Source organism: Penicillium samsonianum, assembly GCF_028829775.1.
Source record: "Penicillium samsonianum strain IBT 33392 chromosome Unknown utg000003l_segment0_segment0, whole genome shotgun sequence".
NCBI classification, from domain to species: domain Eukaryota; kingdom Fungi; phylum Ascomycota; class Eurotiomycetes; order Eurotiales; family Aspergillaceae; genus Penicillium; species Penicillium samsonianum.
Window position 1 is genome coordinate 5156731 of NW_026643261.1, and position 25481 is coordinate 5182211.

At 51.3% G+C, this 25481-nt stretch overlaps 7 protein-coding genes across 7 annotated transcripts; 4 read left to right on the forward strand and 3 right to left on the reverse strand.

Annotated features, from left to right (window-relative positions):
* Positions 1-1386: 1386 nt before the first annotated feature.
* On the forward strand, positions 1387-5447 carry N7471_005576 (putative RNA binding effector protein Scp160; the record flags this gene model as incomplete). The annotated part of the gene is made up of 5 exons (XM_057278295.1): positions 1387-1491; positions 1545-1782; positions 1840-2087; positions 2146-4414; positions 4468-5447. 5 exons carry the CDS (start codon positions 1387-1389, stop codon positions 5445-5447), a joined length of 3840 nt encoding a protein of 1279 aa, XP_057137905.1.
* Positions 5448-6530: 1083 nt separating this feature from the next.
* On the reverse strand, positions 6531-7313 carry N7471_005577 (cytochrome b5-like heme/steroid binding domain-containing protein; the record flags this gene model as incomplete). Its single annotated transcript, XM_057278296.1, has 3 exons — positions 6531-6698; positions 6848-6977; positions 7195-7313. 3 exons carry the CDS (start codon positions 7311-7313, stop codon positions 6531-6533), a joined length of 417 nt encoding a protein of 138 aa, XP_057137906.1.
* A 965-nt stretch (positions 7314-8278) lies between these two features.
* On the reverse strand, positions 8279-11593 carry N7471_005578 (putative ubiquitin C-terminal hydrolase; the record flags this gene model as incomplete). The annotated part of the gene is made up of 2 exons (XM_057278297.1): positions 8279-11305; positions 11363-11593. 2 exons carry the CDS (start codon positions 11591-11593, stop codon positions 8279-8281), a joined length of 3258 nt encoding a protein of 1085 aa, XP_057137907.1.
* Positions 11594-11996: 403 nt separating this feature from the next.
* On the forward strand, positions 11997-14369 carry vps27 (ESCRT-0 subunit protein VPS27; the record flags this gene model as incomplete). Its single annotated transcript, XM_057278298.1, has 6 exons — positions 11997-12064; positions 12164-12296; positions 12360-12370; positions 12460-12640; positions 12700-13471; positions 13528-14369. 6 exons carry the CDS (start codon positions 11997-11999, stop codon positions 14367-14369), a joined length of 2007 nt encoding a protein of 668 aa, XP_057137908.1.
* A 638-nt stretch (positions 14370-15007) lies between these two features.
* On the forward strand, positions 15008-16882 carry N7471_005580 (uncharacterized protein; the record flags this gene model as incomplete). Its single annotated transcript, XM_057278299.1, has 1 exon — positions 15008-16882. The coding sequence occupies one exon, from the start codon at positions 15008-15010 to the stop codon at positions 16880-16882; it is 1875 nt and encodes a 624-aa protein (XP_057137909.1).
* Positions 16883-17192: 310 nt separating this feature from the next.
* Positions 17193-19219, forward strand: N7471_005581 (cytochrome P450). Its single transcript, XM_057278300.1, has 4 exons — positions 17193-17562; positions 17630-17827; positions 17897-18976; positions 19039-19219. Exons 1-4 carry the CDS (start codon positions 17209-17211, stop codon positions 19093-19095), a joined length of 1689 nt encoding a protein of 562 aa, XP_057137910.1. The 5' UTR covers positions 17193-17208; the 3' UTR covers positions 19096-19219.
* Positions 19220-19499: 280 nt separating this feature from the next.
* Positions 19500-24413, reverse strand: N7471_005582 (BTB domain and ankyrin repeat protein; the record flags this gene model as incomplete). Its single annotated transcript, XM_057278301.1, has 1 exon — positions 19500-24413. One exon carries the CDS (start codon positions 24411-24413, stop codon positions 19500-19502), a length of 4914 nt encoding a protein of 1637 aa, XP_057137911.1.
* Between the last annotated feature and the right edge of the window lie 1068 nt (positions 24414-25481).

Genomic DNA, 25481 nt, shown 5'->3' on the forward strand with positions numbered 1-25481 from the left:
ATAACATTGATGCTCATTGGTGGTGTTGGTGAGAATGAGCACTATATACTTCCAGACATTATTGCCGGGAGATGTCTTTCATCTATATAATACCCTACTCTCCATAGCTATTTCGCCCGATACATAACCTAGAAGCCGAGATATTATAAATCATATCATCATCATAGGGCGACACACTCTTTGGGTAAAAATGATCCCAACAAAACAGCCGAAGGTCGAAACCCGAGACACTGGAACTCCAGACAAACACTGATTGAACTCGAAACATTTCCGGACTGGTTCGATCTGATATATTCGGAGAAAGACAATTTTAAGAAAATGGCGCAACTATAGCACCGTCCTAGAATCCAAATGAATATCCAGAAGATTGAAGGGAGACATATCAAATATCCCATCCGAAATCCAAGTTAAGCTTTATGGGAGAAAATTGTCCTTTTGGTGGGGCTGTAAAAAGCAAATCAAATGTTTATTTACACATAAAAAGTTTAGTTGAGTGTGATTACATTTGACATCACAATCCCTGAAGAATATATACTCTAAGTTGTAGCCACAGTGACGTGCATCCTCAATTGGCCACTTGCCGCAATGTGGCCACGTGCGGAATCCAATCCTGGGAATATAAAATAGTACCTAGGTATAAATTATAAGTTGTGATATTCATTCATTTATTTGAGGTTGCTTATACAATGCTTTGCGATTGGACTTGATTGGAATTGCGTTGTAACACGTATCTGAATGAGAGCGAAGAACAGCTATTACAGCTATTACAGCTATATTATTGCATCTCAAATTCACCTGGATAAGTTCAGGCTCAATTACTATTAATTACGTTAAATTTCAGAAGAAAAAAAAAGAAGTCGAAAGTGTCCAAAGTGCAAAGTGTAGTCACGGACTCGGAGAAAACTCCCCCGGAGATTCGAGCTGGCCTTTTCCACTGTGAACTTACTTTCTGGATTGTCCGGGGTTCTCGACTCTTCTCTCACCTGTCACCTCTCCTCTTCCCTCTCTCTCCCACCTCACTTTCTCCCTTTCTTTTCAGGTGGCTCCTCTCTTTGAGCCCCTGTATCTTTCTTTTTTGATTCTCGGCGCTTTGTCAGTCCAAATCGCTATTGCATTTTCTTGAATTGCATCCGCATTCTCCTGAAAGAAAACCTATATATCCTACTCAATTACAAAAGAGAAGGATATAATCTCACCTGTGAGTTAGTTCCCAAGACCTTGTCATGCCATTGATTGCACCCGAGGTTTACGGTGATCTGTCCTGATCTGTTTTGATCAGTCGTTATTGCATACTGACCCGGGCCCATGTTGATTGCAGGATCTTGTGCATAGCCCATTTATCAACCTTGTCTCCAATCCCGATTTACCTCACCTCCATTACCCGTAATGGCTTCTGAAGCATCTACCTCTGCCAACGGCGGATCCCTCGCTGCCATGTTGGAACAGCAGCACGCCCGCGACGAGGTGCACAAGCCCACTGTGGAGGAGACCGTGGACGAGGAGGACCTCAAATACCCCCTCCCACCTCGCTGCAGCCCGAACAGCCCCTCCTCGTTAACTCTGACACCCCCGAGCCTACCACCCTCGCTCAAACCGTTTCCCCGGCGTCTGCCCCCAAGCCCGCCACCAAAAAGGCCCCGACATTCGACGTTCAATCCGAGGAATTGTTCCCAGCTTTGGGCAGCGGTCCGAAGCCTGCTGCCCCCGCGGCCGCTACATGGGGTGCAAAGAAAACTTCCGCGGCTGCTACTGTCGCAAATGGCTTGCCCGCGAAGTCGATGGGTACGTGTCTTACTTTGGAGTTTCCCGGATTGGACAATTTTTTTGACACAAGAACAGAGATTCCCCGTATCATGGCCCTCCCCGGAAAGCACATGGAGCAACTCCGCCTAGCACCCTCCCAGATGCAACCCCGTGGACAGATGAAGAAGCCTCTTCGTGATATTCTCCGGGATATCTCCCGCAGATCAAAGGCAAATGTCGATATGCGCGGTGGCCCTGGGGGCTCAATCATTTTCGAAGGAAAGGGCTCCGTAGATGCGGTGCGCCAGGCTCTCCGCGAGGTGGCCCAGCAGGTTGGATCTAAGGTATGTGGATTGGACGTGCGCAAAACGAGTTATCTAGGCTAACCATTCGTTTCAATAGCAATCTGTCCGTGTTCCCATTCCCACATCTGCGCGCGCTCACATCATTGGCCGTCAAGGTACCGTTGTGCAGGATATCCAGACTCGCACCGGTGCCCGTGTTCAGGTCCCCCGCGCCGACGGCAATGCTGCCGACGACGATGACGATGATACCATTGACATTGTTATTGAGGGAGATGCCGTGGCCGCGGAGATGGCCCGCCGCGAAATTGAGGCGATTGTGAAGGAGCGCGGCTCAAACATGAGCTTCCGATTGAAGACCGTCCCTCCTGAGTTCTTCCCCTTCATTGCAGGTGCACACGATGCCAACGTGCGGGCCATTGAAGAGCGCACAAAAGCGCAGATTAATGTTCCGCGCTATGATACTTGGTCAAGCCAGCCCCCTCCCCAGGAAGCCAACCCTGGCCAGGTCCAATTCGTGGCTGTGCCTGATAAGCACATTCTAATTTCCGGAGAACGGGCTGCCGCACAGGAGGCTCGGGCTGAGATTGAGCGCTTGGCTGCGCAATTGCACCAGCAGCTTACTCTGCGCCAGCTGGCCATCAACCGTGGCCAGCACCAATTCATTTTGGGTAATGAGGCCGACGCTCTGCACCAGTTCGTTGCACAGACTGGATGTGCCATTGTCCTGCCCCCTCCCTCCGATGAGAGTGAGTTCCTCACTATCACTGGCCCTCTTGACCAGATCGAGGCTGGTATTGAACACGCTATGGATCTTGCGACAAGCATGCAGATGGCTAGCATTGATCTGTCCCGCCAGCACCCTAATGCCCCCGCCGGTCCCCATGTCCACGCAAGCGCTCTCTCGCAGTACCTTCGTCGCCGCCAGGTCATTAAAGAACTCGAATCGATCTACGATGCGCACATCGCACTTCCTCCTAGCGTTGGCGGACCCGTCACATGGGAGGTGTACTCCCGTGATGGCAAGAACACCATTCGTGCCCGTTCTGATATCATGAACCTAGTCCAGGCTCTCCCGCCTTCTAGACTCCGCCACGTCTCTGTAGACCCATACTTCCACCAGTACCTGCGCGACCGAAGCGCAAGCGCCCTTCAAGGTGACTATGGCGTCCACCTGATGGTGCCGGATGACATCAACAGCCCCGATGTTGTTCTTGTTTATGAAGGCCCCTCCGCAACTGCCTCCCGCTTCGAGGTCCCCAGACAGCGCCCCTCCCCCGCAGATGTTGCAGCCTTCGAGAAGGGTCTGCAGGAGGCCCAGGAATTCCTCCTGAACGCTCTCGGAGATCAGCTTGATATTGTTGCCAAGACGGTTTCCATCCCTGCCAAATACCAGGAGAAGGCGCGTAAGTTCATCACCCGCGAGCAGGAGGCCAAGGGCGAGGACAGCATCCCTGTGCGTGCCATTGTTGGTGATGCCAAGGGCTCTCGATGCGAGGTTTCCCTTCGTGGTCCCTCGGCCCTGGTGGCTGAACTTGCCGCCAAGGTGGAGGCTTTCGTTGTGGAGCAGGAGCAGGATGATCTGGAGCGTGGTTACACCACTAGCTTCGACTTCCCTCAGAAGTACGCCAACTTCCTGATTGGCAAGCGTGGTGAAAACATCAACAAGCTCCGCGAGGAGTTCGATGTTGATATCAAGGTGGAGAACGGGAAGGTCGAGGTCAAGGGACCCAAGGCCAAGGCAGATGCTACCCGCATGCGCATCATCAACATGGGCAAGAAGTTGGAAGATGAGACCACTCACATTCTCAAGGTTCCCGCCCAATACCACCGTGAGTTGATTGGCCAACGTGGAAACCAGGTCAACCGTCTTCAGGATCGTTACTCTGTCCGCGTCCAGTTCCCCCGCGCAACTGTTGCCAATGATGACTCCACGGAAACCGGCAGCGATGCTGGTGGTGCTCGTCCCCAGCGCACTCAGCAGGCTCCCGATGAGGTCCTCGTCAAGGGACCCAGCAAGGGCGCCGACTCGGCTCGTGACGAGATCCTCAGCTTGCTGCAATATGTCATTGAGCATGGTCATTCTGCCGCCATCTCTGTGGCACAGAGCCAGGTCGCATCCCTGATCGGCCAGCGTGGCCGTGAGATGGACAAGCTTCGCGCTGATACCGGTGCCCAGATTGATGTCCCTAACGCCAACGATGCGCCGGATGCGTCGGGCCGCGTGGAGATTCGTGTCAAGGGTACTAAGCAGCAAGTTGCCGAGGCCAAGAAGATCTTGCAGCAGCGTGCCAGCGAGTTCGATGCGACTGTGACTAAGACTATTGAGGTTGACAAGAAGTACCACAAGGCTTTGATTGGTGGAGGCGGTATGTTTTCACGCAAAGTGATATGTTTATTTTCCATTACTGACTTCATATAGGTGCCAACATCCGCAAGATTGTCACCGAGGCTGGTGGCCCCACTGATGGCAGCGCCGCCCGAATGGTCCGTTTCCCCCGTCCTGAAAGCACCGAATCGACCATCCGCCTCGAGGGCAACGGCAAGATCGTGGAGAGCATCATCGCCGCAATCGAAGAGTTCGTCAAGGAGCGCCAGGACCAGGTCACAGAGATCCTCGACGTTCCCACCGCCCAGCACCGCATGCTCATCGGCCGTGGAGGTGACACCCGCCGTGGTATTGAGTCTAAGTTTAATGTCACCCTTGATATCCCTAAGCAGGGCTCTGGTCGTACCGACGTGAAGCTTAAGGGCCCCAGCAACGCCGTCGAAAGCGCCAAGGAGCACGTCAAGTCCATGCTGAAGGAGCAGCACGCGGAGACCATCGAGGTCCCTAGCCACCTGCACCACGTCCTTGCCGACAATGGCCACATCTTCCGCCGCCTGCGCAACGATCACCAGGTCACCGTCGACCACGCCGGCCAGCCCGTGCCCGTGCCTGCCCCCTCCGCCGGCGAGGACACCCGCACCACAGCTGAAGGCACCGACATGCCCCTGATCATTGATGACCCCAGCGTAGCCGCCGACGCGCACTCCTGGACTATCGTAGACCACAACACCGACGAAGTCGCCTCTAGCCCCTTCCCCTGGGTTCTCAGCGGCACCCCGGAGAACGTGACCAAGGCCCGCGCCGTCATCGAGAAGGCTCTCGCCTCCGCCACCCAGCAGTCCACTACGGGTTACCTGATCCTGCCGGACCCCAAAACCTACCGCTTCGTCGTCGGCCAGGGCGGCAGCCAGATCAACGCCATCCGCAAGAAGACAGGTTGCCGTATCAATGTGCCCAAGGACCAGGCTCGCGGTGAAGCGATTGAGATCCGGGGTAGCTCCAGCGGCCTGGAAGAGGCCAAGGAGATGATTCTGGAGGCTGTGCAGAATGGACTTCACGGCGCTGCACGGTGAGTGGGTTATGGTTTGTTATTGCGACTGTGGGTTTCATCTGATATAAAAAACCGACTCTTACGCCACCCTTCTCTGCTTTAAATTCGAGCGAGCGGGAACAGTATCATTTTAGTTCTTTTCTTTTGGCTTTTTTACTTCAATTCTTGTTTTCATCATTTTTTTTGGTATCTATTTCATGAATATTGGTTTTTAAAAGAATTTCTTTTTGATCTTGCTTTTGCATTTATTGCTTCTGGCCTTTCTCATCCTATTGTGTCTTCTTTTCTTGTAGCTACTTCCCCAGGTCTGATTCAGACTGTCTACGAGGAATTGATGGACCTTTTCGATTCATTTGTGAAAGAAACAGTGTGTCAGCTGTCCAGGTAGCTTTCCAATCTAAATAATTTGACTACCTATATAGGTATCATGGATGGATTGGAACTCCGTATCTACTCTAGCCGACATGCTATGGTATAAATTGCAATATATAGATTGCCTACTAGAAGTGGAACAGGATCGAAAGCCGCCGAACAGCCAAGCCCGGACCCAACATCTCCATATCTCCTCTCGTCTCCGGTCTATTAGAAATCACTTTCACCGATAGAAATTGGAGACATTGGGGACATATTGGAGAGAAGATGAGGGGATGAGGGGATGAGGGGATGTCGGAAACTGGGATCGTCATTCCCAAAGGAGCAAAGAACTCCGCCAGGACTGATCTGCGCCAATTGCCGTGTTGTCAGTTGGGCGCCTGGTTTGTTAATCATAATATTTTCAGAGGTCCCGAGGTCCATATAACAGATCATGTTGATGAGTCATATCCATATTCCGAAAAAAAAATTAATCCAATATGTCTCTCGACAATACATACAACATATGAATAGATAAAAAGGTAATATAAAAAAAAGAGATGGATACTCATAAGCCCCGAAACTCGAAAAAAAAACGCTCTCTTTGCTCTTTGCTCTTTTAGCCATAGCGACTCCTGTATGGAAAGACGGGTCTTTAAATCTCAGATTCTGAATTCTGACCACACAACCCACTCGCTAGTCCTCTCACAGTCATCTAATTGCAAAAACAAACACTCCCCGACAGCCGGCCAGTTTACTGCTGCTGAGCCTGCTGGGCCTGGAGGTAGTTGAATGCGCCGTATGCGATGGCGCCACCGATGAGGATGACGGCGTAGAGGCCGACGCCGAAGCCGGAGGTGGAGGAAGAAGATGAGGAGTCGGTACTGGTGGTTGCCTTGGCCTTGGGCACGGGGTCACCGGGCTATTTTCGATGGTGTTAGTATTGGTGCCATGTGATTGTGTGGGGTTGGGGGGTGCCGAGGGTAGAAGGGGGAACACATGGAGTGTGGGGAAAAGGTGTATTTGTATTTGGATATTGGGATGCTGGGATGCTTTGGGTTGGGTGCGTACCATGCGCTTCACGTTGCCGACATGCATGCCGTCCTCGAGGAGTGCGCGCGCCTCATCGCTGTGGCCGACGTCGTCGAAGGCTTCGGTGCAGTCTTGGCCGGCGAGATCGAGGAGGACTTCCTCGCCACCACTGTTGGATTTGTTAGCCTATTGGTTTCTGGGATTTAATCCGGGGTGAAGCAATGCGAGACGAGGGAATATAATAGGTCGATGTGGCCTTTTCTCTTTCTCTTGTTTTTGTTTTTTTTTTTTTTCTCTTTTATTCTCCCTCGCTCGCGCTTGCTCTTTGGCTTCGGGTATTGGGATGCTATATTCGGTGGCAGTAGGTAGATATGGTGAGAACGTACGGGTGCTCATTGGCGAATGTGGTGCAGTCGTAGACCTTGTCGTTGATGATCAGGTAGAGATCCTTCTTGTTGTTGTGCTCGGCGACCTCCTGCAGGGTGAGGTCCTTGACTTCAGACATGGTGAATTGAGGTATCTGAATGATATTGTCGTCAGTGGCCAGGTTTCTTGTAAAGACAGGGCAAGTGAAGAGGGGGGTGTGTTGAGTGGAGTTGGCGATAGGAGAAAACGGGCTCCGAGAAATGGGGCTCCGAGAAATGTTGGGAGATAGGAAGTTGACAACTTACGGGGTATTTCGGGGAAATAATAAGTCCAAAAAGCTGCTAGGGTATAGTAAAAGAGGAAGAGAGAGAGAGGGATCGATTATCAAAAAAAAGAATCAGAGCAGAGAAAAAGAACGCCCCAACATTGTAGCTGGTACGTGCGGCTGGGCGGTCTCGTTGTGTGGGGCCCAGGTACAGGGACTTTGATGCCGTGAATTACACCCGGCTTATAAGAGAGAGAGGGGGAATACAAGAGAAAAAGGGGGATTTCTAATTGGATAATATGAATTCTATTACTTTCTATCTCACTTTATCACTCCATGTGCTTATGTCTAAATTGAATCTAGTACACACTCTATGTACACCGTGTACAACATATGTGGTGCTAGATAGGATCTGGGGGGTCCTGACGAATCAGGGGCTGCTTATTAGAGTATGAAGAAGGAAGAGGAGATCTGGCCTTGATGGGGTTTGTGTATACTTCTTAGATTCTTAGATTCTTAGACTCTACTGTAAAATAGTGTACTCCGTAGTAGTACTATAGTATAGTATATAAACTCAACTGCCTGGCCATTCTGCCTGGTTAACCGTAACCTCGGGGGATCAAGTCTCGGGTAGCACCGTCGGGATCCGCTTTCCGCTGGGCGGAATTAAGGGGACATTGGAATGCATAATAAGTACGATATACTAAGTACTAAGTAGTTAGTAAGTAGAATAAGTAGAATGTGTATAAAATATCCATATTACTATGTGCATAATAATATATACCCAAAAAAGCCTCTATCCATTCGTGATCATGACAATGTGCTAGAAATCAAAACGCTCATTTCGCTGGAACTCGCTCATAAAACACAATATACGCTTGCTCGTTCTGTAACCGGTCCCGCTCCCGAAGCTCCCGCGGATTGAAGTCCGTGGCCCGATCGTCATCGAATTTCCGCCAGCACTGCCGCTCCGCATCGCGGACCAGCGAGATGTAGTGTCCGCTGCCCATCGAAGACCCGATATGCCGTAGCACCGCAAAGGCATCGTAGGTAAACGGTGGGACCGTGGCGCCGGTGGTAGGCGGCATACCGGGCTCCCGAGGGGGAGGGTGGGGGTGAGAAATCACGAAATCGTCCATCCGCAGACCGTGAAGCGGGAATTCGATGGGGGTGTGGATCTTCCGTGCGCTTTGGGTCTTAGATGCAGAAAAGCGCTTGAAGTGGACAACGAGAATCTGGGGTGCTCGCGTGATGATGATCTGCTTGGTTGCCATTCGCTTGCATTTACAGTGTGGGCACTTCCAGACCTCGTCGCCGCTCAGCATCTCCTCCTGGCAGTAGCTACGGAGACACTGATAGATATCACCAGCACCGGTTGGTGGGATTTCAACGCTGATACTGTAGAAGGCCTCGTAGGTAGTGGAGGTTTGTCGACAGGTCGTACAGCGCAGTCGACTGGCATGTTGTCCTGCAAATAGTGACGAGATAAAAGACTCCTCTCGGTGGCAGTATCGGTCCCATTCAATTCGGGAAACCTTGGTCATTGGCATTCGCTCTCGTTGCATCTCCTCTGAAAAGGTCAAAGGTCGAAGCGGTGTTCGCTGCCAATTGATATTGAGATCCTCGTGGAGGCAATCCACCACAAAATCGAAGAATTCTTTGGCATCTTGCTGCCGGTCGATGGCCCATTCTCGATTCAAGCGTCCACAGAAGTTCCGGAACGAGGTCGGCATGATGACCTCGATATCGTTCTTCCACAGCGACCGGGTCAGGTTCGCATAAAGTCCCGGCATAACGCCCTGAGACCCCTTCCAATTCTTTTGTACATAATAGCGAAATCGGTTGTCGATGAAGAACCTACTCAGTGGAATCGTTGCGCTGAGACATTGGATGGTGGAATTCATGTAGCACGTCACACCGAAATTGGTCAATCCAGTCCGCGGAAGTTTGAGACGATCTAGGCGGGAGCTTGGAGCGTAGAGGGCTGTTCGATTCGCCGAATTCTGTCGTTGCAAATGGGGTTGAATCTGCCGTCCATCGGAGACCCCACTATAGCTGGGACGGGGCACAGCAGGGGGTGGTCGAGAGGGGGCCACTGACATGTGTGCAGCATAATTCGGAGCAGCGGCAAGGGGAGGACGGGGATCTGCGTGTATCATGGACTGTTGAACATCGTGCGGTTCAGGGAAACGACGCAAGAAAGCCTCATATGTTTGGACAAATGGAGTTGAAGGCTCTGATCCGGTTTCCTCTGGTTCTTCCGTCAGCGAGTCTTCCTCGGCATACGTGCTCGTGTCGATCTCCTCGACTTTAGATTTCTCCATCCACTCGGACAACTCCTTCGAATTCAAAGGAGTGAACTCGCGCAGTCGTCTCTTCCGAATTTCAAGGCTTGAATTTGCACTAGCCATGGTAGGCACTCTCCCGAGCGGCCGACCAGGTCTAGGCACGGGCTTTCTGGCCTGCAGAGAACTCATTACGGCAGCGGTTGAGGATGTCGCAAGGGATTGTTGCCCTAAAAGATCGATCCAGGCATCCAATCCACCAAGCAGGAGAGCCGGAGGCCGCCCAGCCTTCAGCGGCTTGTATGCATTGAACTCGTAAAGAGTGTCATGGAGAGCCCTCAAATGGGGTGATGATGTCCCTATCGGTGAGCCAGCGAGATAGCTGACGGAATCGGCGCTTTGATCATAGTAAACCACAAGGTCGTACTCGTTCCGTTTCTCAAATAAGGCCTGCTCATGTTCTGGTGAAACAACAAGTCGCTCCTCTAGTTCTTCTGCTGACACGTTCTCTTTCAGAACCACAGGTTCTATACAAATGATGGATTTTGCATATACGTGACCATTATCGTACTGGTCTCGGGTCCGAACATCGATCAGCAGCACATTGAATTTCCGCAGATTTTCAAGGAGGCTCTGTGCAGATATAGTTGTGCTGTACGGCAAATCGGGTGAGTTGCTTCGTGTCTCTTGCGTCGAATCCAACCCATTGGGCGTCATAGATCTATACGGATTGTCATCAAAGCCTCCCCGGGTCGGACTGACACGTGGTGAGTTGCTGAATTGTGAGTATCTTGGATTGGTTGAGCGTGTACTCTCCGTTGACCTTCTCGGTGGGTTGGACGTGGGCTTTGATGGCACGGTGAAGACAGGGCTATAGGCCGGGTCAGGAGCACGTGGTAACGATGTGTTAAGCGGAAGCTTCGGCGGAATGGTCGGCAAATTAGATGAAGATCCCATGCCGCGAGGTCCCAATGGACGCCTTGGCGGTGGGGAGCTGTATGTCCCAAGGGGTACGTTCGACGGATGAAGTGGGGTCTGCCCTGCAGATCCTACAATTGGGCTTCCCGGTCCAGCAGTGGCATACTGGTTGGAAGGCGGAGACGCCTTGAGTTTGGCAAAACGTTGCGCAAGCATGTCATCTGGAGGACTGGAAAATCTTTGCGAATGTGCCTCTGTTTCGGGCATTCTTTGATACTGAGTCGGACTTGGCATTCTAGCTAAGTTTGTTCCAGACTCTCGATTTTCACGGCCCCGTGTGGTGACAGAAATTTGTTCTGGGGATCTGGATGTAAATATACCGGTTGGCTGCATGCCACTGATCAAATTATCCTCGATGATGTCCCGCTTGATCGCATCCATAGTGCCTTGTTTGGACCGCACCGCCTTCACTAGATCGGCGAACTCCTTGTACCAATCAGGGCGTTGGCTGACGGTTCGATAGTCTGGGTGATGGGGGATGAGATTGATAGTGATTTCAGAGGCACGAAGGTACTGGACGTAGGCTTTGTCATTGTAGTCGTCATCTGCGAGGTCGATGGCCCTTTGGATTGCATCGGCAGCTGTTGGCAAGAGAATACTAAGCTATGGTCCCTGTTAGAAGAAATAATCCATACAATTGTCAGTAAGTGCGGCACATACCGGCGTAGTATCGTTAACATTTAATGCAGCGGCCTGGTCTTGGAGGTCTTTGATATTGGGGAACCGAGGTCGCCGCGGTGGGATGAGAGGGGCCTTGCCCTTAGGATAGGAATGTGGTCTGTTAACTTTTCTGCTGGGATCCATGTCGTCCCCCACCGAGCAAGGACGCCGGTTGTCCTTCCACGGTGGTATATTTGGGGGAGATGGCAAAGTCGCCGCATCGGAGGACATGGTAGATCCAGGCAGCGACAAGCGGACTTAGCGCATGGTTATGTCCAAGATCAGGAAAACAAAGAGAGTAAAGCCAAACTGTTGGCATAACCAATCCGCCCAAGAGTTGATCAAATTCAAACAACAAACACAAATAACGAACGACAGACTAGAGTAAAGAGGACAGATCCAGGGACGCAATGCGGGATGGGATGCCACTGGGGTAATCAGATGACAGTACTTCACCGCCCCCAGCCTATGACGCCAGGGGCTTAGTCACTATTGAGGTGCCTGGAAGCTCCTCCTCCAACTCACCAGCCTGATCTTCATATTTGCTGCCTCTAAGTGTCTTGGCTCTCTGCAACGCTATTGTGATCTGTGTCCCTTCGATATTACACGCGCATCGGGTGTTTCGCCTTCCACCATGGCAGGCTGGTTCTCTTCAACCTCGCCGCTCGATGAGCAAATCGAGCGGGCGACAGCTTCTTCCCTGTGAGTTTGGATTGCCGCGTTGTTACCATGACTATATGTACCGGGGCTACTCACCGGGATTGTCTGAAATGAATGACCGTGTGGCTAACTCGCTCCTAGAGAAGACATTGCCCTCAACCTGGAAATATCAGATATGGTTCGATCAAAGAGCGTTCAGCCCAAGGATGGAATGAGGTCTTTGAAACGACGACTCGAGAATAGGAATCCCAACATTCAACTGGCGACACTAAAGGTGAAACATCGCTCCCCGTTGATGATAGGCTTGGAACAAGCGCTGATAAGCCCACCCCTCTAGTTAACGGATACGTGTGTCAAAAACGGAGGCACCCATTTCCTGGCCGAGATCGCGTCTCGGGAATTCATGGATAACCTTGTCTCATTGCTGAAATCCGAAGGCGCCCCCTTAATGCCGAGGTCCAGGGGAAAATATTGGAACTTATTCAGAACTGGGCTATGGCTGCACAGGGCCGTATGGATTTGGTGTATTTGGGAGAGACATATCGCAAATTGCAGAGTGAAGGATACCGATTTCCACCAAAGACAGAAATGAGCGGCAGTATGCTGGAAAGTAGCGCAGTGAGTGTGCCTCAAAACCTTCCTTCTGAAGCAGAAGCTAATTTGTGAATCTGTCTCAGCCTCCAGAGTGGATCGACTCTGAAGTCTGCATGCGATGCCGGACTGCCTTCAGTTTTATGAATCGCAAACATCACTGCCGTAACTGTGGCAACGTTTTCGACGCTCAGTGTTCAAGCAAGACCATTCCTTTACCGCATCTGGGAATTCTGCAGCCTGTCAGAGTAGATGATGGATGTCATGCCAAATTGACCTCCAAGTCATTTGCGCCACCGGGAATTTCGGATCGATTCGCGTTCAAAAACAACTCCATCAGCAAATCTAACACAATGGAACCTCGCGCTGGTAAAGCGGATACAGGATTCGATGAGGATTTGCGTCGAGCATTGCAAATGAGTCTCGATGAAGCCGAGGGCAGAGGTCCTTCGGGGTTTGTACCGCAGACAGGCAACGCTCCAGAACCCGCTAAGCCTGCCCCAGGGCCGGAGAATGGAGATGAGGAAGATGCGGATCTCAAGGCTGCGATTGAAGCATCTCTGCGTGATATGGAACAGCACAAGCAAAACCATGCAGCCGCATTGAAGAACGTGCCCACTCAAAATTCTATCTTGCGCGATTCCTCTAGCACGCCCACTCCATTGCCTAAAAACCCATACGAACTAACCCCCGTTGAAACCGAGAATATTCATCTCTTCTCTACACTGGTTGATCGGCTCCAGCATCAGCCGCCGGGCACAATTCTTAGAGAGCCTCAGATCCAGGAGCTATATGAGAGTATCGGTGCGCTTCGACCAAAGCTGGCTCGAAGCTATGGAGAGACCATGAGTAAACATGGTGAGTACAGCTGTCTTACCATCTTTATGTATAGAACCGCAAGCTCATCGTCACAGATACATTATTGGATCTCCATTCCAAGCTCTCTACGGTTGTACGTTATTACGATCGGATGCTGGAAGAGCGTCTGACCATTGCCTATTCCCAACACACCCTTGGCCATGGAGCTGTCCCTGGTGGAGCGCAGTATCCAAATCTTCAGCCAGCGTTCGCTACTCACGCTCCCGACGTCCAGAGTGGAGCCGAGAATTTCTATTACGGAACTCAAATGGACAGCTCCCGCCCGCCTACTACCATGTATGCACCACAGCAGGTGAACGGCGATGGGTTCCAAGGTCCACCCACCTACCCATCACAAACTCAACACGGAGCCCCCACAAATGAGTCTTACGGTCAACCTTGGGGTGGGAACACCTACCCGACCCTTGGATCACCTTCACCTAGCAACGGCATTCCAAATAACTATACCAATGCTCCGGCACCAAGTGCCCCTGCTCAATATTACGCAGGACCACACGACCAAGACTCGGCCAAGTCACCTAGCGCAGAACCCCCATACCAGCCGTCGCCCATTATGCGCCGGGACTCTCAGTATCAGGCCAGTGCGCCTCCCAGCGGCCCTACCCCCGTGTCCGAGCAACACACATCTGCCGGGTATGTGCAATCGCCGGGCTATTCTGTGACGCCTACTGTGCCAGCACTTCATCAGCAGGCAACGGGCCCTTCTCAGTCTTACTATTACCCGTCACAGTCTCAGCCTCAACAGCCTCCTAATGCCGTGCCACCTGCCTACCCTTCAATCAACGCTGGACAACCAGGGTCATATGCACAGGAGACTCAGCAACCGCCTTATCAGCAACCAGCACGGCCAGTGGAGGAAAACCTGATTGAGCTATAGCGTAATTACATTTCTTTCGGCGTTATCTATGGTTTTATCTTTTTTGTTTTTTTTTTTCGCCCGATGATACCTGAAGACCTTTAGCAGATTGAATGTGTAGCTTGAAGTGGGTGAATGAAGAGCTCAAGGATACACGAAAGAACACTGCCTATGATGCTAATAGCTATCTCCAGTATCCTCCAGGGCTCTTTAGGTGTATTCTCAAGGGTGCTTCTTTTTAAATTATTCAAGTTATTAGTTATGTAGCGGGGAGAGGATTGTTCTATTTATATACCATTTTTGGCACAGAAGCGCTGTGTCTGCCTTAGGCATTCCACAATATTGTTACCCGCTCCTTTAATCGCCGAAGACAGCGAGATCACCCTCTCTCTTCTTCATTTCTCTAATTCGCCCCCGGATTTCTCTCCTGTTCTTCTTCTTCTCGCATTCCGTTTGATTTTTCATTCATTATTAGTGGTGGTTCAAACCGGTGTAACCCGGCTTCTAATTATTGAGTCTTCATTGCTTTTTGCCTGCATGTTCTCTAATCTGCCGTGAGACCTCTACCAACTTGCCTCGGCCAATCCCCACATTCTATGCTCCGTGAGCACAGCTGATTACCCGCCTGTGGCTCCTCTGGGAGCTTTTCGCTTACCGCCATGCCTACCTCTAACGCCTCAAATACCTCTTCCCCTGTTAAGCGCCCCGGTCTCGGTCGCCGTGCGGTGTCCTCCCATGCAGTTGTCACGCGGAGCGCCAATCCTAATGACCTGTCGCTGTCTCACACGCAGAAGGCACTTCTACATCATAAACCTCACCGCGCCCATGTCGTTGGTGCCCGCAATCACCACCGCAACCCCTCTACCAGCAAAAACTTTAACAAACTCCAACGATTCCAACTAGCTCCCGAGACTGCTGGGCGGCATCATCAGCGCAAGAAGTCAGCCCCCGCAACTCCAGTGGCGAGTCCAAAGGAAAGTGGGCACGTTCGCTGGGATAACGTTGTGGATGATCGTACAACTGCTCCTTCCATGAAGAGAAACTATTCTACTCCTGTGTTGCGCCGGAATCCATCAGCCGTTGGGAAGAAAGCGTTGGTGACTGAGCGGCCGCCCCCCAACACGGTAAAGAAAAAGACGGTCGGCTTTGAGCTGGGGGATGACGAGACCGACGACGCTGAGTGGGAAGATACCACGCAGTCACCCGAAAGTACGAGGCGCAACTCGGTGGCACCATCCAATCCCAGCGCAGACAATAGCACCGTTCTTGTCGATCACCTTACCTTTGTCAAGCGACCATATCCCCAAATGCCTCGAGCGACCAGTCTCCCCGAGTCGATCACCACCAAGTTCGTCCGAGAGCGTACTGAACTGGATGAGGAGGATGAGGATGAGGAAGCTGAGCAGCAGGACTCGGAAGAAGAGGCCGATGAGTCTAGTCAGCACACTGAACAGGGCGACATAGCAAACCGCCTCCTAAGTCCTACGCACTCATCCAAAGCGCCCCCTGCCATGTCCTCTATCTCGGCTATGGTGAAGCCAGAAGCCAAGAATCTCAATCCCGCATCGCGTAGTAGCGCATCTCTCAACCTGGCTGCTGGCCAGGACAATGCTCGGCGCACATTCTCTACAACCAGCATGGCCAGCATGCCGAGCTCTCACCCCCAAGCTACCTCATCTTCTATGGAAGGTGGAGTCTCGAGGTTCATTTTGAACAACAAGAATAGCACGCAGGCATCTTCTCGCACCGATTCAGACCCAAATACCCCATCGTCGTTCCTCCCGCACTACCACCCACAAACACCGCCCTCTCCGAACAGTGCAGCGGCCAAATTGATCGCATCTCCCGCGCGACCGCGTGGTGCTGACCTGCCTTCTCGCACACAGCAGAAGCTCTGGCTTCAACGTACTGCCACTCTCAATAATTCTCCTCCTGATAACCATGGAGTGACCGCAGCAGTTCCGCCGTCTGCCATTGACCCAACGTTTATTGCTGCTAGCCACAACACTTATGACGCCGGCAGGGGGCTCAACGGCGATGGTCGAGCTGGCGGTGCAGGACACGACATCGAAACTCGTCATATCCGCAAAGCGTATGAGAAGACATCCTTAGAACTGATGGTCGTGCGACGTTTCCAGTCCCCCACCGGCCAGAGCTTCGCTCGTCTTCGTCATATTGTCCGAGCCAACAAAGCGGAGCAAGGATCAGCTCTCGGCAAACCAGTCAAATCAGCACCTTCGCTGCCCCTTCTGCAGCAAGGGAAACAGCCCAGTCGCCTCGGCTCCAACCCTGCATCTAAATCCCAATCGCGTAATTCAAACCCCACCGCCTCCGAAGATCCAGCCACAGACAACGAACCTATCAATACCGCAAAGGCTGCCAAGTCTAACGATCTACCTCATCGTATCCTCTCCACTTCAGCTGAAGCTCCGCGTGACCTCAGTGGTGACCATGACGAAGGATTCCAGATTAACGACAGCGCCATGCTGATCCGCCGGATGTGGGAGAGCCGAGAGGTCGCCATCCACGGCTAATTTATGATTTTTCCACCCCTTTATGTTTATGACGGTTAGCTCTATGGTTTTTCGGCGTTCGCATTCTGATTTTTCATTACAGCGATCAGGTTGAACATAATTTATCTTTCTGTGTTTTTTTTGCTTTCTTGCACTACACTTTTACTCCATTATGTTGATATGAGTAGCCAATGCCACACATTTACATGGTAATCACAACCCACTATGCCCACTATTTCCAATACTTTGTCAATCTAAAACAAATCGGCTGCCTGGGAGTGGCCACCAGGGGCCATTCCTGCGCCGGCTGCTGTGGCATCCGGGGAAGGGCTGGATGGCCTGACCGGATGATTAATCGCCAATCCTGCCCTCCTGATTTGTCCTACAAAACCCTAACTATATGGCCTCATACATACAACAGGCTCCAGACTCGAGACTTCTTCATACTTTTGTTTCGTTTTGAATCTACAGTCAAGAAAATCATCATGGATACCGTCCCATTGGTAGCAGGTCAGATCCTGTGCATCGCATACTATACCTCCGGACTTGTTCTGGTGTCAATCGTCCTCAATGTGATCAAACAGCTCGTCTTCTACAACAGAAAAGAACCGCCCGTTGTCTTTTACTGGGTTCCTTTCATTGGAAGTACAGTCGCCTATGGCATGGATCCGTACCAGTTCTTCTTTGCTTCTCGTGCCAAGGTGTGTAGTCTTGAAGCTCTTAATACTTCCAAAGTAAAAGACGACGCCTACTAACGAATACACCTAGTACGGCGACATCTTCACCTTCATTCTGCTAGGCCAGAAAACAACCGTATACCTCGGTGTTGAAGGCAATGAATTCATTCTTAATGGAAAATTGAAGGACGTCAACGCCGAAGAAGTCTACGGCAAGCTTACAACGCCAGTCTTCGGATCTGATGTTGTCTACGACTGTCCCAACTCCAAACTTATGGAGCAAAAGAAGGTATAACTCCTTCTGATCACTTTTCACGCGTCTCATATCCAAAGCTAATACTCACCCCCCCTAAAACAGTTCATCAAATATGGCCTAAGCCAGGAAGCCCTAGAATCCTATGTCCCCCTAATCGCCGATGAAACAAGCGCCTACATAAAGTCCTCTCCCAACTTCAAAGGCCAATCCGGCACCATTGACCTCGCCGCCGCCATGGCCGAAATAACCGTCTTCACAGCAGCCAGCACCCTCCAAGGCGAAGAAGTGCGCTCCAAACTGACCTCCGAGTTCGCCGGGCTCTTCCACGATCTCGACCTCGGCTTCACCGCAATAAACTTCTGGCTCCCCTGGGCACCGCTGCCGAACAACCGCAAGCGCGATAAAGCGCACGCCCGCATGCGCGAGATCTATCTGGGAATTATCCAAGCGCGACGGGAAGCCGGCGAAGAAGACAACGTCAACGGCAGAGATAAAACCAAAGGCACAGATATGATCTCGAACCTAATGCGCTGCGTGTACCGGGACGGGACTCCAATCCCAGACAAGGAGATCGCGCATATGATGATTACGCTGCTGATGGCGGGTCAACACTCGTCGTCCGCAATTAGCTGCTGGATCCTTCTCCGACTGGCCTCGCAGCCCGAGATGACGGAGAAGCTGTATGCGGAACAGATCCAGAACTTGGGCGCTGATCTCCCGCCGCTGCAGTACAAGGATATGGATAAACTTCCGCTGCTCCACAACGTGATCAAAGAGACGCTGCGTATCCACTCGTCTCTTCATACGCTTATGCGGAAAGTGAAGAATCCGATGCCGGTGCCCGGGACTAAGTTTGTTGTTCCGCCGTCGCACACGCTGCTCTCTTCGCCTGGTGTTACGGCGCGGGATGAGCGGCATTTCCGCGATCCGTTGCGGTGGAACCCGCATCGCTGGGAGAGTCGGGTTGAGGTTGAGGATGCTTCTGATACGGTGGATTATGGGTATGGGACTGTCTCTAAGGGAACGCGCAGTCCGTACTTGCCGTTCGGAGCCGGTAGACATCGTTGTATTGGTGAGAAGTTTGCGTATCTTAATTTGGAGGTTATTGTTGCCACTCTTGTGAGGGAGTTCAGGTTTTTCAATCCCGAGGGCAGGGAGGGGGTGCCGGACACAGATTATTCAGTAAGTCTTTGGTGTTTCTTTTGGCTTGGGTTGATGAGGATATGTGGCTGACTTCTTTCTAGTCTCTCTTTTCACGTCCTATGCAGCCGGCGACTGTGCGATGGGAAGTCCGTAACTAGGGCTGGAAACTGGATATCGTTAGTCTTAGTCTCGGCAAATCAACTTCTGATTATGAAAAAGGGGTCCAAAGGTTCGCATTTTGAAGAGAGATGATCATAAGTTCGCCAGAAGTAATGTATCAATAATAGGCAGTCTATCATTCTATACCGGTATTTTAAAAGTGACCAGTACTTCAATCAAACGCCATATTTCCCCAAACATTCTAAATTGATAAACAAGAATACCGAAAATGGTGGATAGGTGAAATGGAGGGGTATGGGTAGATAGTAGGAGATCCGTAGTTCAAGCAGTCATATCTCGGGGGAAATTGAATGGAAATCGAATATGTACAATAGGAAATATCCCGAGACCTGAAGATAATAACCGCAGAAGAAAAGCCAATGAGAGAATGAATGCCTTCTTCTCATGTTGTTACGTCGTTCTTGCCCCTACCGCGTTGATTACCGCCTCCGCGACTACCATTGGCATTCCCAGCAACACCTCCAGCACGAGTTTTGTTCGGGGCTTTTTGAGATTGGGCTGGGGCCTGGCCACTCTGATTCGCTTTGGGAGTTGGATGCCCAGAGATTGGAGCCGATACGCGTCTGTGATTTTGGGGAGCAGGTCCATCACCTGTATTTTTGTTGCCTCGACGCTTACGCGGGCCACCGGCAGCCCCAGGCGCCTTGCCGCCTCGTCCGCCCTTTCCAGAGCGAGGTTCATTTGGCTCTGGCTCTACCAGTCCTTGCACACGCTTGCTTTCTTGATCCCACCACTGCTGGAACTCCTGCTCGGCCTGGATCTCTTGCATTTTATGCTTGGCTGTGGCTGCTTCACGGATCGCTTCCTTTTCGGTCTGTTGCTGGAGCAAAATGGTCGATAGAGAGTACGAGCCAGAGGATGGAGAACGTGATCCTGTTAGATCAGGGCGTGGGATGTGACGAATAGACTGGATGGCTGGCCGTGGTGATGTTGATTGATTGTTATGGGTTGCTGTTGAAGGTCCTGGTGTGGAAGGTTTCAAATGAGGAGAGGGCCGTGGGTTGCCCGACACACTGCGGCGTTGTGTTTGCACAGGCGTAGCCACCGGCTTTGAATTTGGCGGCGGTGTGCCGGCCACAGTTTGCCGCATAGTCATGGACCTTTGAGGTGATTTAACAGCCTCAGAAGCCGGGGCGCTTTGACCTGGCAGAGGATCGAGTTGAGGGAGCGACGCTGGAGAAGAAGTTGCTGGCTTCTGCCATGGATTCTGCGGTGCATCCTTCGTCTTCTGTTGGGCAGCCAACTGCTCTTGTATCTGTTGTTGCTGAAGCTTCTTTCGCTCCTTTTGGGAGATCTTGGGTACAAAGCTACCGCTGCTTTCGCGCCGATCTGCCATGCCCAGCGTGAGGTTTGATACCCGAGACTGTAATGCTTCTCCCATGATGTCTTTGATATCTTTCTTGGAACTCGAAATCATTGGCGAGGTCCATGGTGCAGAGGAGGGATTAGATGATGATGCCACGGCTTGTTTTTGGTTTTGAATAATTGCCCTGGACCCAGATGGGGACTGTGCTAGTAGCGGGTCTTGCGGGGAAGACATCTGATCCTTCAAGAAACTAAGATCGCCCAAGGACTCGGGATCTGGGACGCTTGCCCCCAAATCTGGGGAGTCAGGGTATGATCGATCTTCAGGTATGCCTTCTGTGAACTTGAGTCCACGCATGGCGCTCTTGCCTTTCGAGGCACTTGGCGATATGAGGGCCTCGTCGTCCATTTGAAACATGAGATCCCCAACCGACTGTCTCGGCTTCAGCATTGGGCTAGTACCAACATTTGGTGACCCTCCGGGTACACTGGTCTTCGCTTTGCGCACAGACGGAGATGAAATGACTTTCTCGTTAGGCGCTGACCGAGCTCGTGCATCATAAGGCTCGAGACGACCAAGGCGGGACTGCAAAGCCATGGCATCGATCCTTCGTTGCTTATCTGCTTCCACGGAGCTAACGATTTCGGGGTATTTCTCGAAAGCATACTCCTCAGAATTGCGCCCACGGGATATGGGCCAGCATGCTAGCTGATTCTCGCGGCAGATCAGATCCAACTCCCAAAGGAGAGTAGTATCCAAATCTTCGAGATATCTATTAGCGAGCATGGCCTCGAGGTTGAGACATATATATTCCAGGGCGGCATCCTTGAACTCTGTGACACAGCAAGGAGCAATGGAATTGAGCAAATAGCACACGTTGCGCGTTGTGACAAAACGACCAAGCATCTTCTGACACACTTGAGATAGTCGGTCGATCATCAGCTCATTTGCCACGAACATTACATCCAGAAGCAAGTCAATGAAGTCATCAAGATCTTTGGTCCGGACTTCATCAAACAGCCGTTCTTCTGTATCGGCATATAGGTAACGCAGGACAAATTCAAATGTCGAGCGATCAATGTGCTTTAGGTCGACATGCACGCTCTGGTTTGGATCCGCTTTGCGTGAGTCTAGCCACCTTCCACCTGCATAACCATGGAAAAGAGTGTCAAAGAACGGGCATCTCTGGCACACGACGTGGCTGTGCACTTTCATTGTATCGCCTTTGAGCTGGATAGTCACGTCTGCGCTGTCAAATAAGAATGAGTGGTTGATGGCATGAGCCAAATCTGTTTTCAGGCTTTTTTGCGGCTCGACCATTAGTCGTGCTGCCCGCTCCAGCGCTGGCAGGCCTAAATGCATAGAAACCTGCATAACTTCAGTGCGAACCTGCCGGAAACGGGCCGAGTTTGCGGGCGAGCTCCTTGCTAGGCGCCAGACATCGAGAATGCCGTCTGTGTAAAGGAAAAAGACCACGTTCATAACGGTCAAGAAATCAACACCTTGGAGGCAGATCTGGGGACGTCCATCCTTCCCGTATTCAATATCAAAAACGCCTGGGACGGATGAATAATATGACTGCCGGAACTCGGTCAATGCCTTTCCCAAAATAGGACTACGGCCAGCTATAAGAAACTCATGAACAGGAATGCAAGCGTCAGATAGGGAGCTGGTCACCCAAACAGTGCCCTCGGTCCATATGGAAAGAAATTGGCTTTCAATATCCGAGGATGAAAGTATGGCTCTTTGGATACTTTTTCCGGATGAAAGTACAAGCGGGTGGATATTCTGAGCGTCATCTTCGAGGATTGAGTCCAACTCTTCCAGCCCTGGGATTAAAAATGGGGACAACGGCAACATATCATCCCCAAGGCTGCTTTGCTCGATATGAATTTGTTCTCTGGTCACTTCGCAGTCACGTTGAGCGACAGCGTAGGCCCCGAAGGCATTGCTGCGCACTGCCACTGCCCGTGAGAGACCAGGTATGCGGGCAAATTTGTAGTCTTTCGAGGCTCCCTCCTTGTTCTTTGTCCGCCGCTCTTTTCTCCACGCGGATCCAGATGTTGTACAGATGATAATTGAACCGTCTTGCCCAACATCAACATCGCTGGCTGCCATGTATGATTTCTTAACGGACCATGCTCGAACAGGGGTGGCTAACGAATTCCGAATCTTTGTAGGATTGGTTGTGGACGTTAAAGCCGAAGAATTATCGGACTGGTTGACCTGAACAGTGAATACATCACCGGAGCTGGATAATGCACATATGGTGTTGCCTCCACATACAATCTTGACAACACGATTCGCAGTCTTGTCGTATCTGGTTACCATGAAGCTATCCCTGATAAATCTGGAGCTCACCTCCAGTGGGAATGAGAGTTTTGAATAGCCATATGACGAGAAAACCCAGACTTCGTGGTTCTGCAGAAGCACAGACGTAGCACGGTCAATGGCGGACACCATCTTGATTGGACAACTGAAAAGGGATGCTCCAACACGCCGTGGTGTCGTTTGTACCTCAAGCGAACGCGCATCGGAATCGACCAAGCCAAGCTGACCATCGTTCTTGCCAAAGGTATAGAGACCTGAGGTACTGAAGACCACCGAGTGGATAGACGATGCTGCAGCACCTATGATCGTTTCTTTCTTGAACGGGTTGAAGATCTGGCGAGGAGTCGTCTGAATGGGAATGTCGTTTTTGTTGCTAGTCCTGGGCAGGCCATAGCCAAGCTGTCCGAACTTGTTGCTTCCCCAGCTGAAAATCTCACCCTGCTCGGTAATTGCCAGGCTATGATCTTGACCCAGAGCAGCCGATACAACTTTCTTCCCCTCCAGCCCACCCGCTTCAATACAAACAAAGGTAAAACTAGTCGACTCATCTCCTGTTCCTAGGCGCCCTCCAGGTCCAAATCCACACATGAACAGATTAGCCTCGGGGTCACCTGTGATTATGGCGGTATGCATTTTGGACATGATAATGTCTTGGAACTTCATTGGCTTGTTTGTGATCAACGTGGGCAGCTCGGTCGATTTGCTCTTGGGCACGCTATCCTCGAGCCCTAGGTGTTCCAATTTCTCTTGGTATTCACGATAAAATCGATGTAAAAGATGCTGGGGGCGCTTCAATGAGATGCGCTCAGGAAATTGTCTGTCATCCTGGTCCCCTAGACCAAGGTTCAGATTTTTGTTGCTTCCCAGTGTGAAAACTTCGTCAGCGGAAATATCCACGGCCCCTTTCAGGACACTCCTAAGAGCGTACGCCCCATCTTCCCCATCATCTCCAAAATTTGAGGCGGCATTGGAAGCAGCATCGCTGCCCAGAGCATCATCATCAAGATCTAAGTTCGGCCACTTTTCAGAGAGATGCTTAATCTCGCGGGATCTAATAGTCGCCCCGAAGACGTCGAAGGGACTGCAACCCTCACGGTCCTTGATCTTGATCAGACCACCACTCGGATGGCTCGTATTTCCACCTTTACTGAAATCTGTCATATCCTGCAGGTCGCGCGCCATGAGCGCCAGAGCAATTGTGGCGTTCCCGGCGTAAAGAGCCCGATGCAGAGCCGTCCATCCACTCTCCCAATCCTGCGCATATATATCGACAAACGGAACTTCCAGCAAAGCGCGTGCGAACTTGTAGGCGGTAAGTTTCGAGGACGATGCGACATGATGCAGCAGCGTACGGCCGTAATGATCGCGGGCATTAACATCAGCGCGCGACAAGTTCACGCTCCCGCGTGGGAAGGCCGCTCGGTCAGGCAGGAAGGCCCCAGGTGATGATTCGAGATTCTTCTTACTTCTCGGCGGATTTGGAGACGAGGCAATCATGGACCCGGGGCTTCCAGCCTTCGATGACAGGTTTGTCGCAGCTTTGGAGGTCCCTCCGGAGCCCCCTGCAGCTCGCGGCCCCGCGAACGTCGCGTTCGCCAGACACCGCTGGAACTGCTCGACATCATCTTGAATGAAACACTCCCAAAGCTTGTTACTCATGTGCCCGGAGTGGTCGACGCGCCGAATCTCTTATCAGGCCCAAGCTGAGCGTCGCCGTCACCACAGTGGGGTGGACCGCGACGGGGGAGCTGGATGATAAGAGAACTCTGGTTCAAGGGGAAAGGATAAGAGTTGCCGGCGCTATAGGTATAGGTCGACGCGATCTCGGTGGTATCACAAAATTTCTGATCGTAGATTTGACGCGAAATCGATTGTGGGCTCGGCGTATGCGCGTGTGGCGAAAGTGCTTATCTGGCGGGCAACTCGAAAATTTTGAGGAAGCGGAATGAGGGATGGTCGACGGGGTTGGAAGATGTTTAATGTCTCGAAATTCCCAGTTGGAAAGAGCAGGATGTCCTGGGTCGCACTTGCCAGAAATCTGGCCGGTTTGCCCTCGATGTCATCCGTGGATCGTGGAGCCGCCACACAGTAGATGACAGCGACACTCGGGTCAAAAACGCACGTACACAGTAGTTAGTACACATATATCGGAGACTCCGGGTCATCTCGGACTTTTCGAACTGTTATAAATGGGTCAAAGCATGCCTCTAAAATGTACAGAGTAGTATCAAGATATTCAAGGGTACATGAAGCTCACAATCAAGTGTGCATAATACAGAACTAGTTATCAAAAACCGTTATTTGATCAAGTCGAGAGAATGACTTCAATAATATAGAGATTTAGAACCCCATTGACTGAAAAAACCCTTCCACGGCTTGTAATATGTTTTAGCTTCTCAAGTACAATTTATCTTTCTAGGAAACTCCCAATTAGTTGGGGGGAAAAAAGCCAATAAAGTCATCCATACTATAGGAGTTTGTATTATGTGCCTGCATGGACGTTATCTTCTTCTGTGCATAAACTCTGACCAATAACGACGCGCACGTCCCTCCATGCCCCCGGACGAGAGGCGAGGATCATCCAGGGCAGAGCCCGTGGGGAACTGATAGGATGATGCACCCTTATATATGCACTACCTTAAGTATGTTGTATGTATGCCATTTCATTTCATTTTGGTTTTCTTAGGTAGAAATTGCTTGGTGTAATGCACCGTCCGTACCACACAG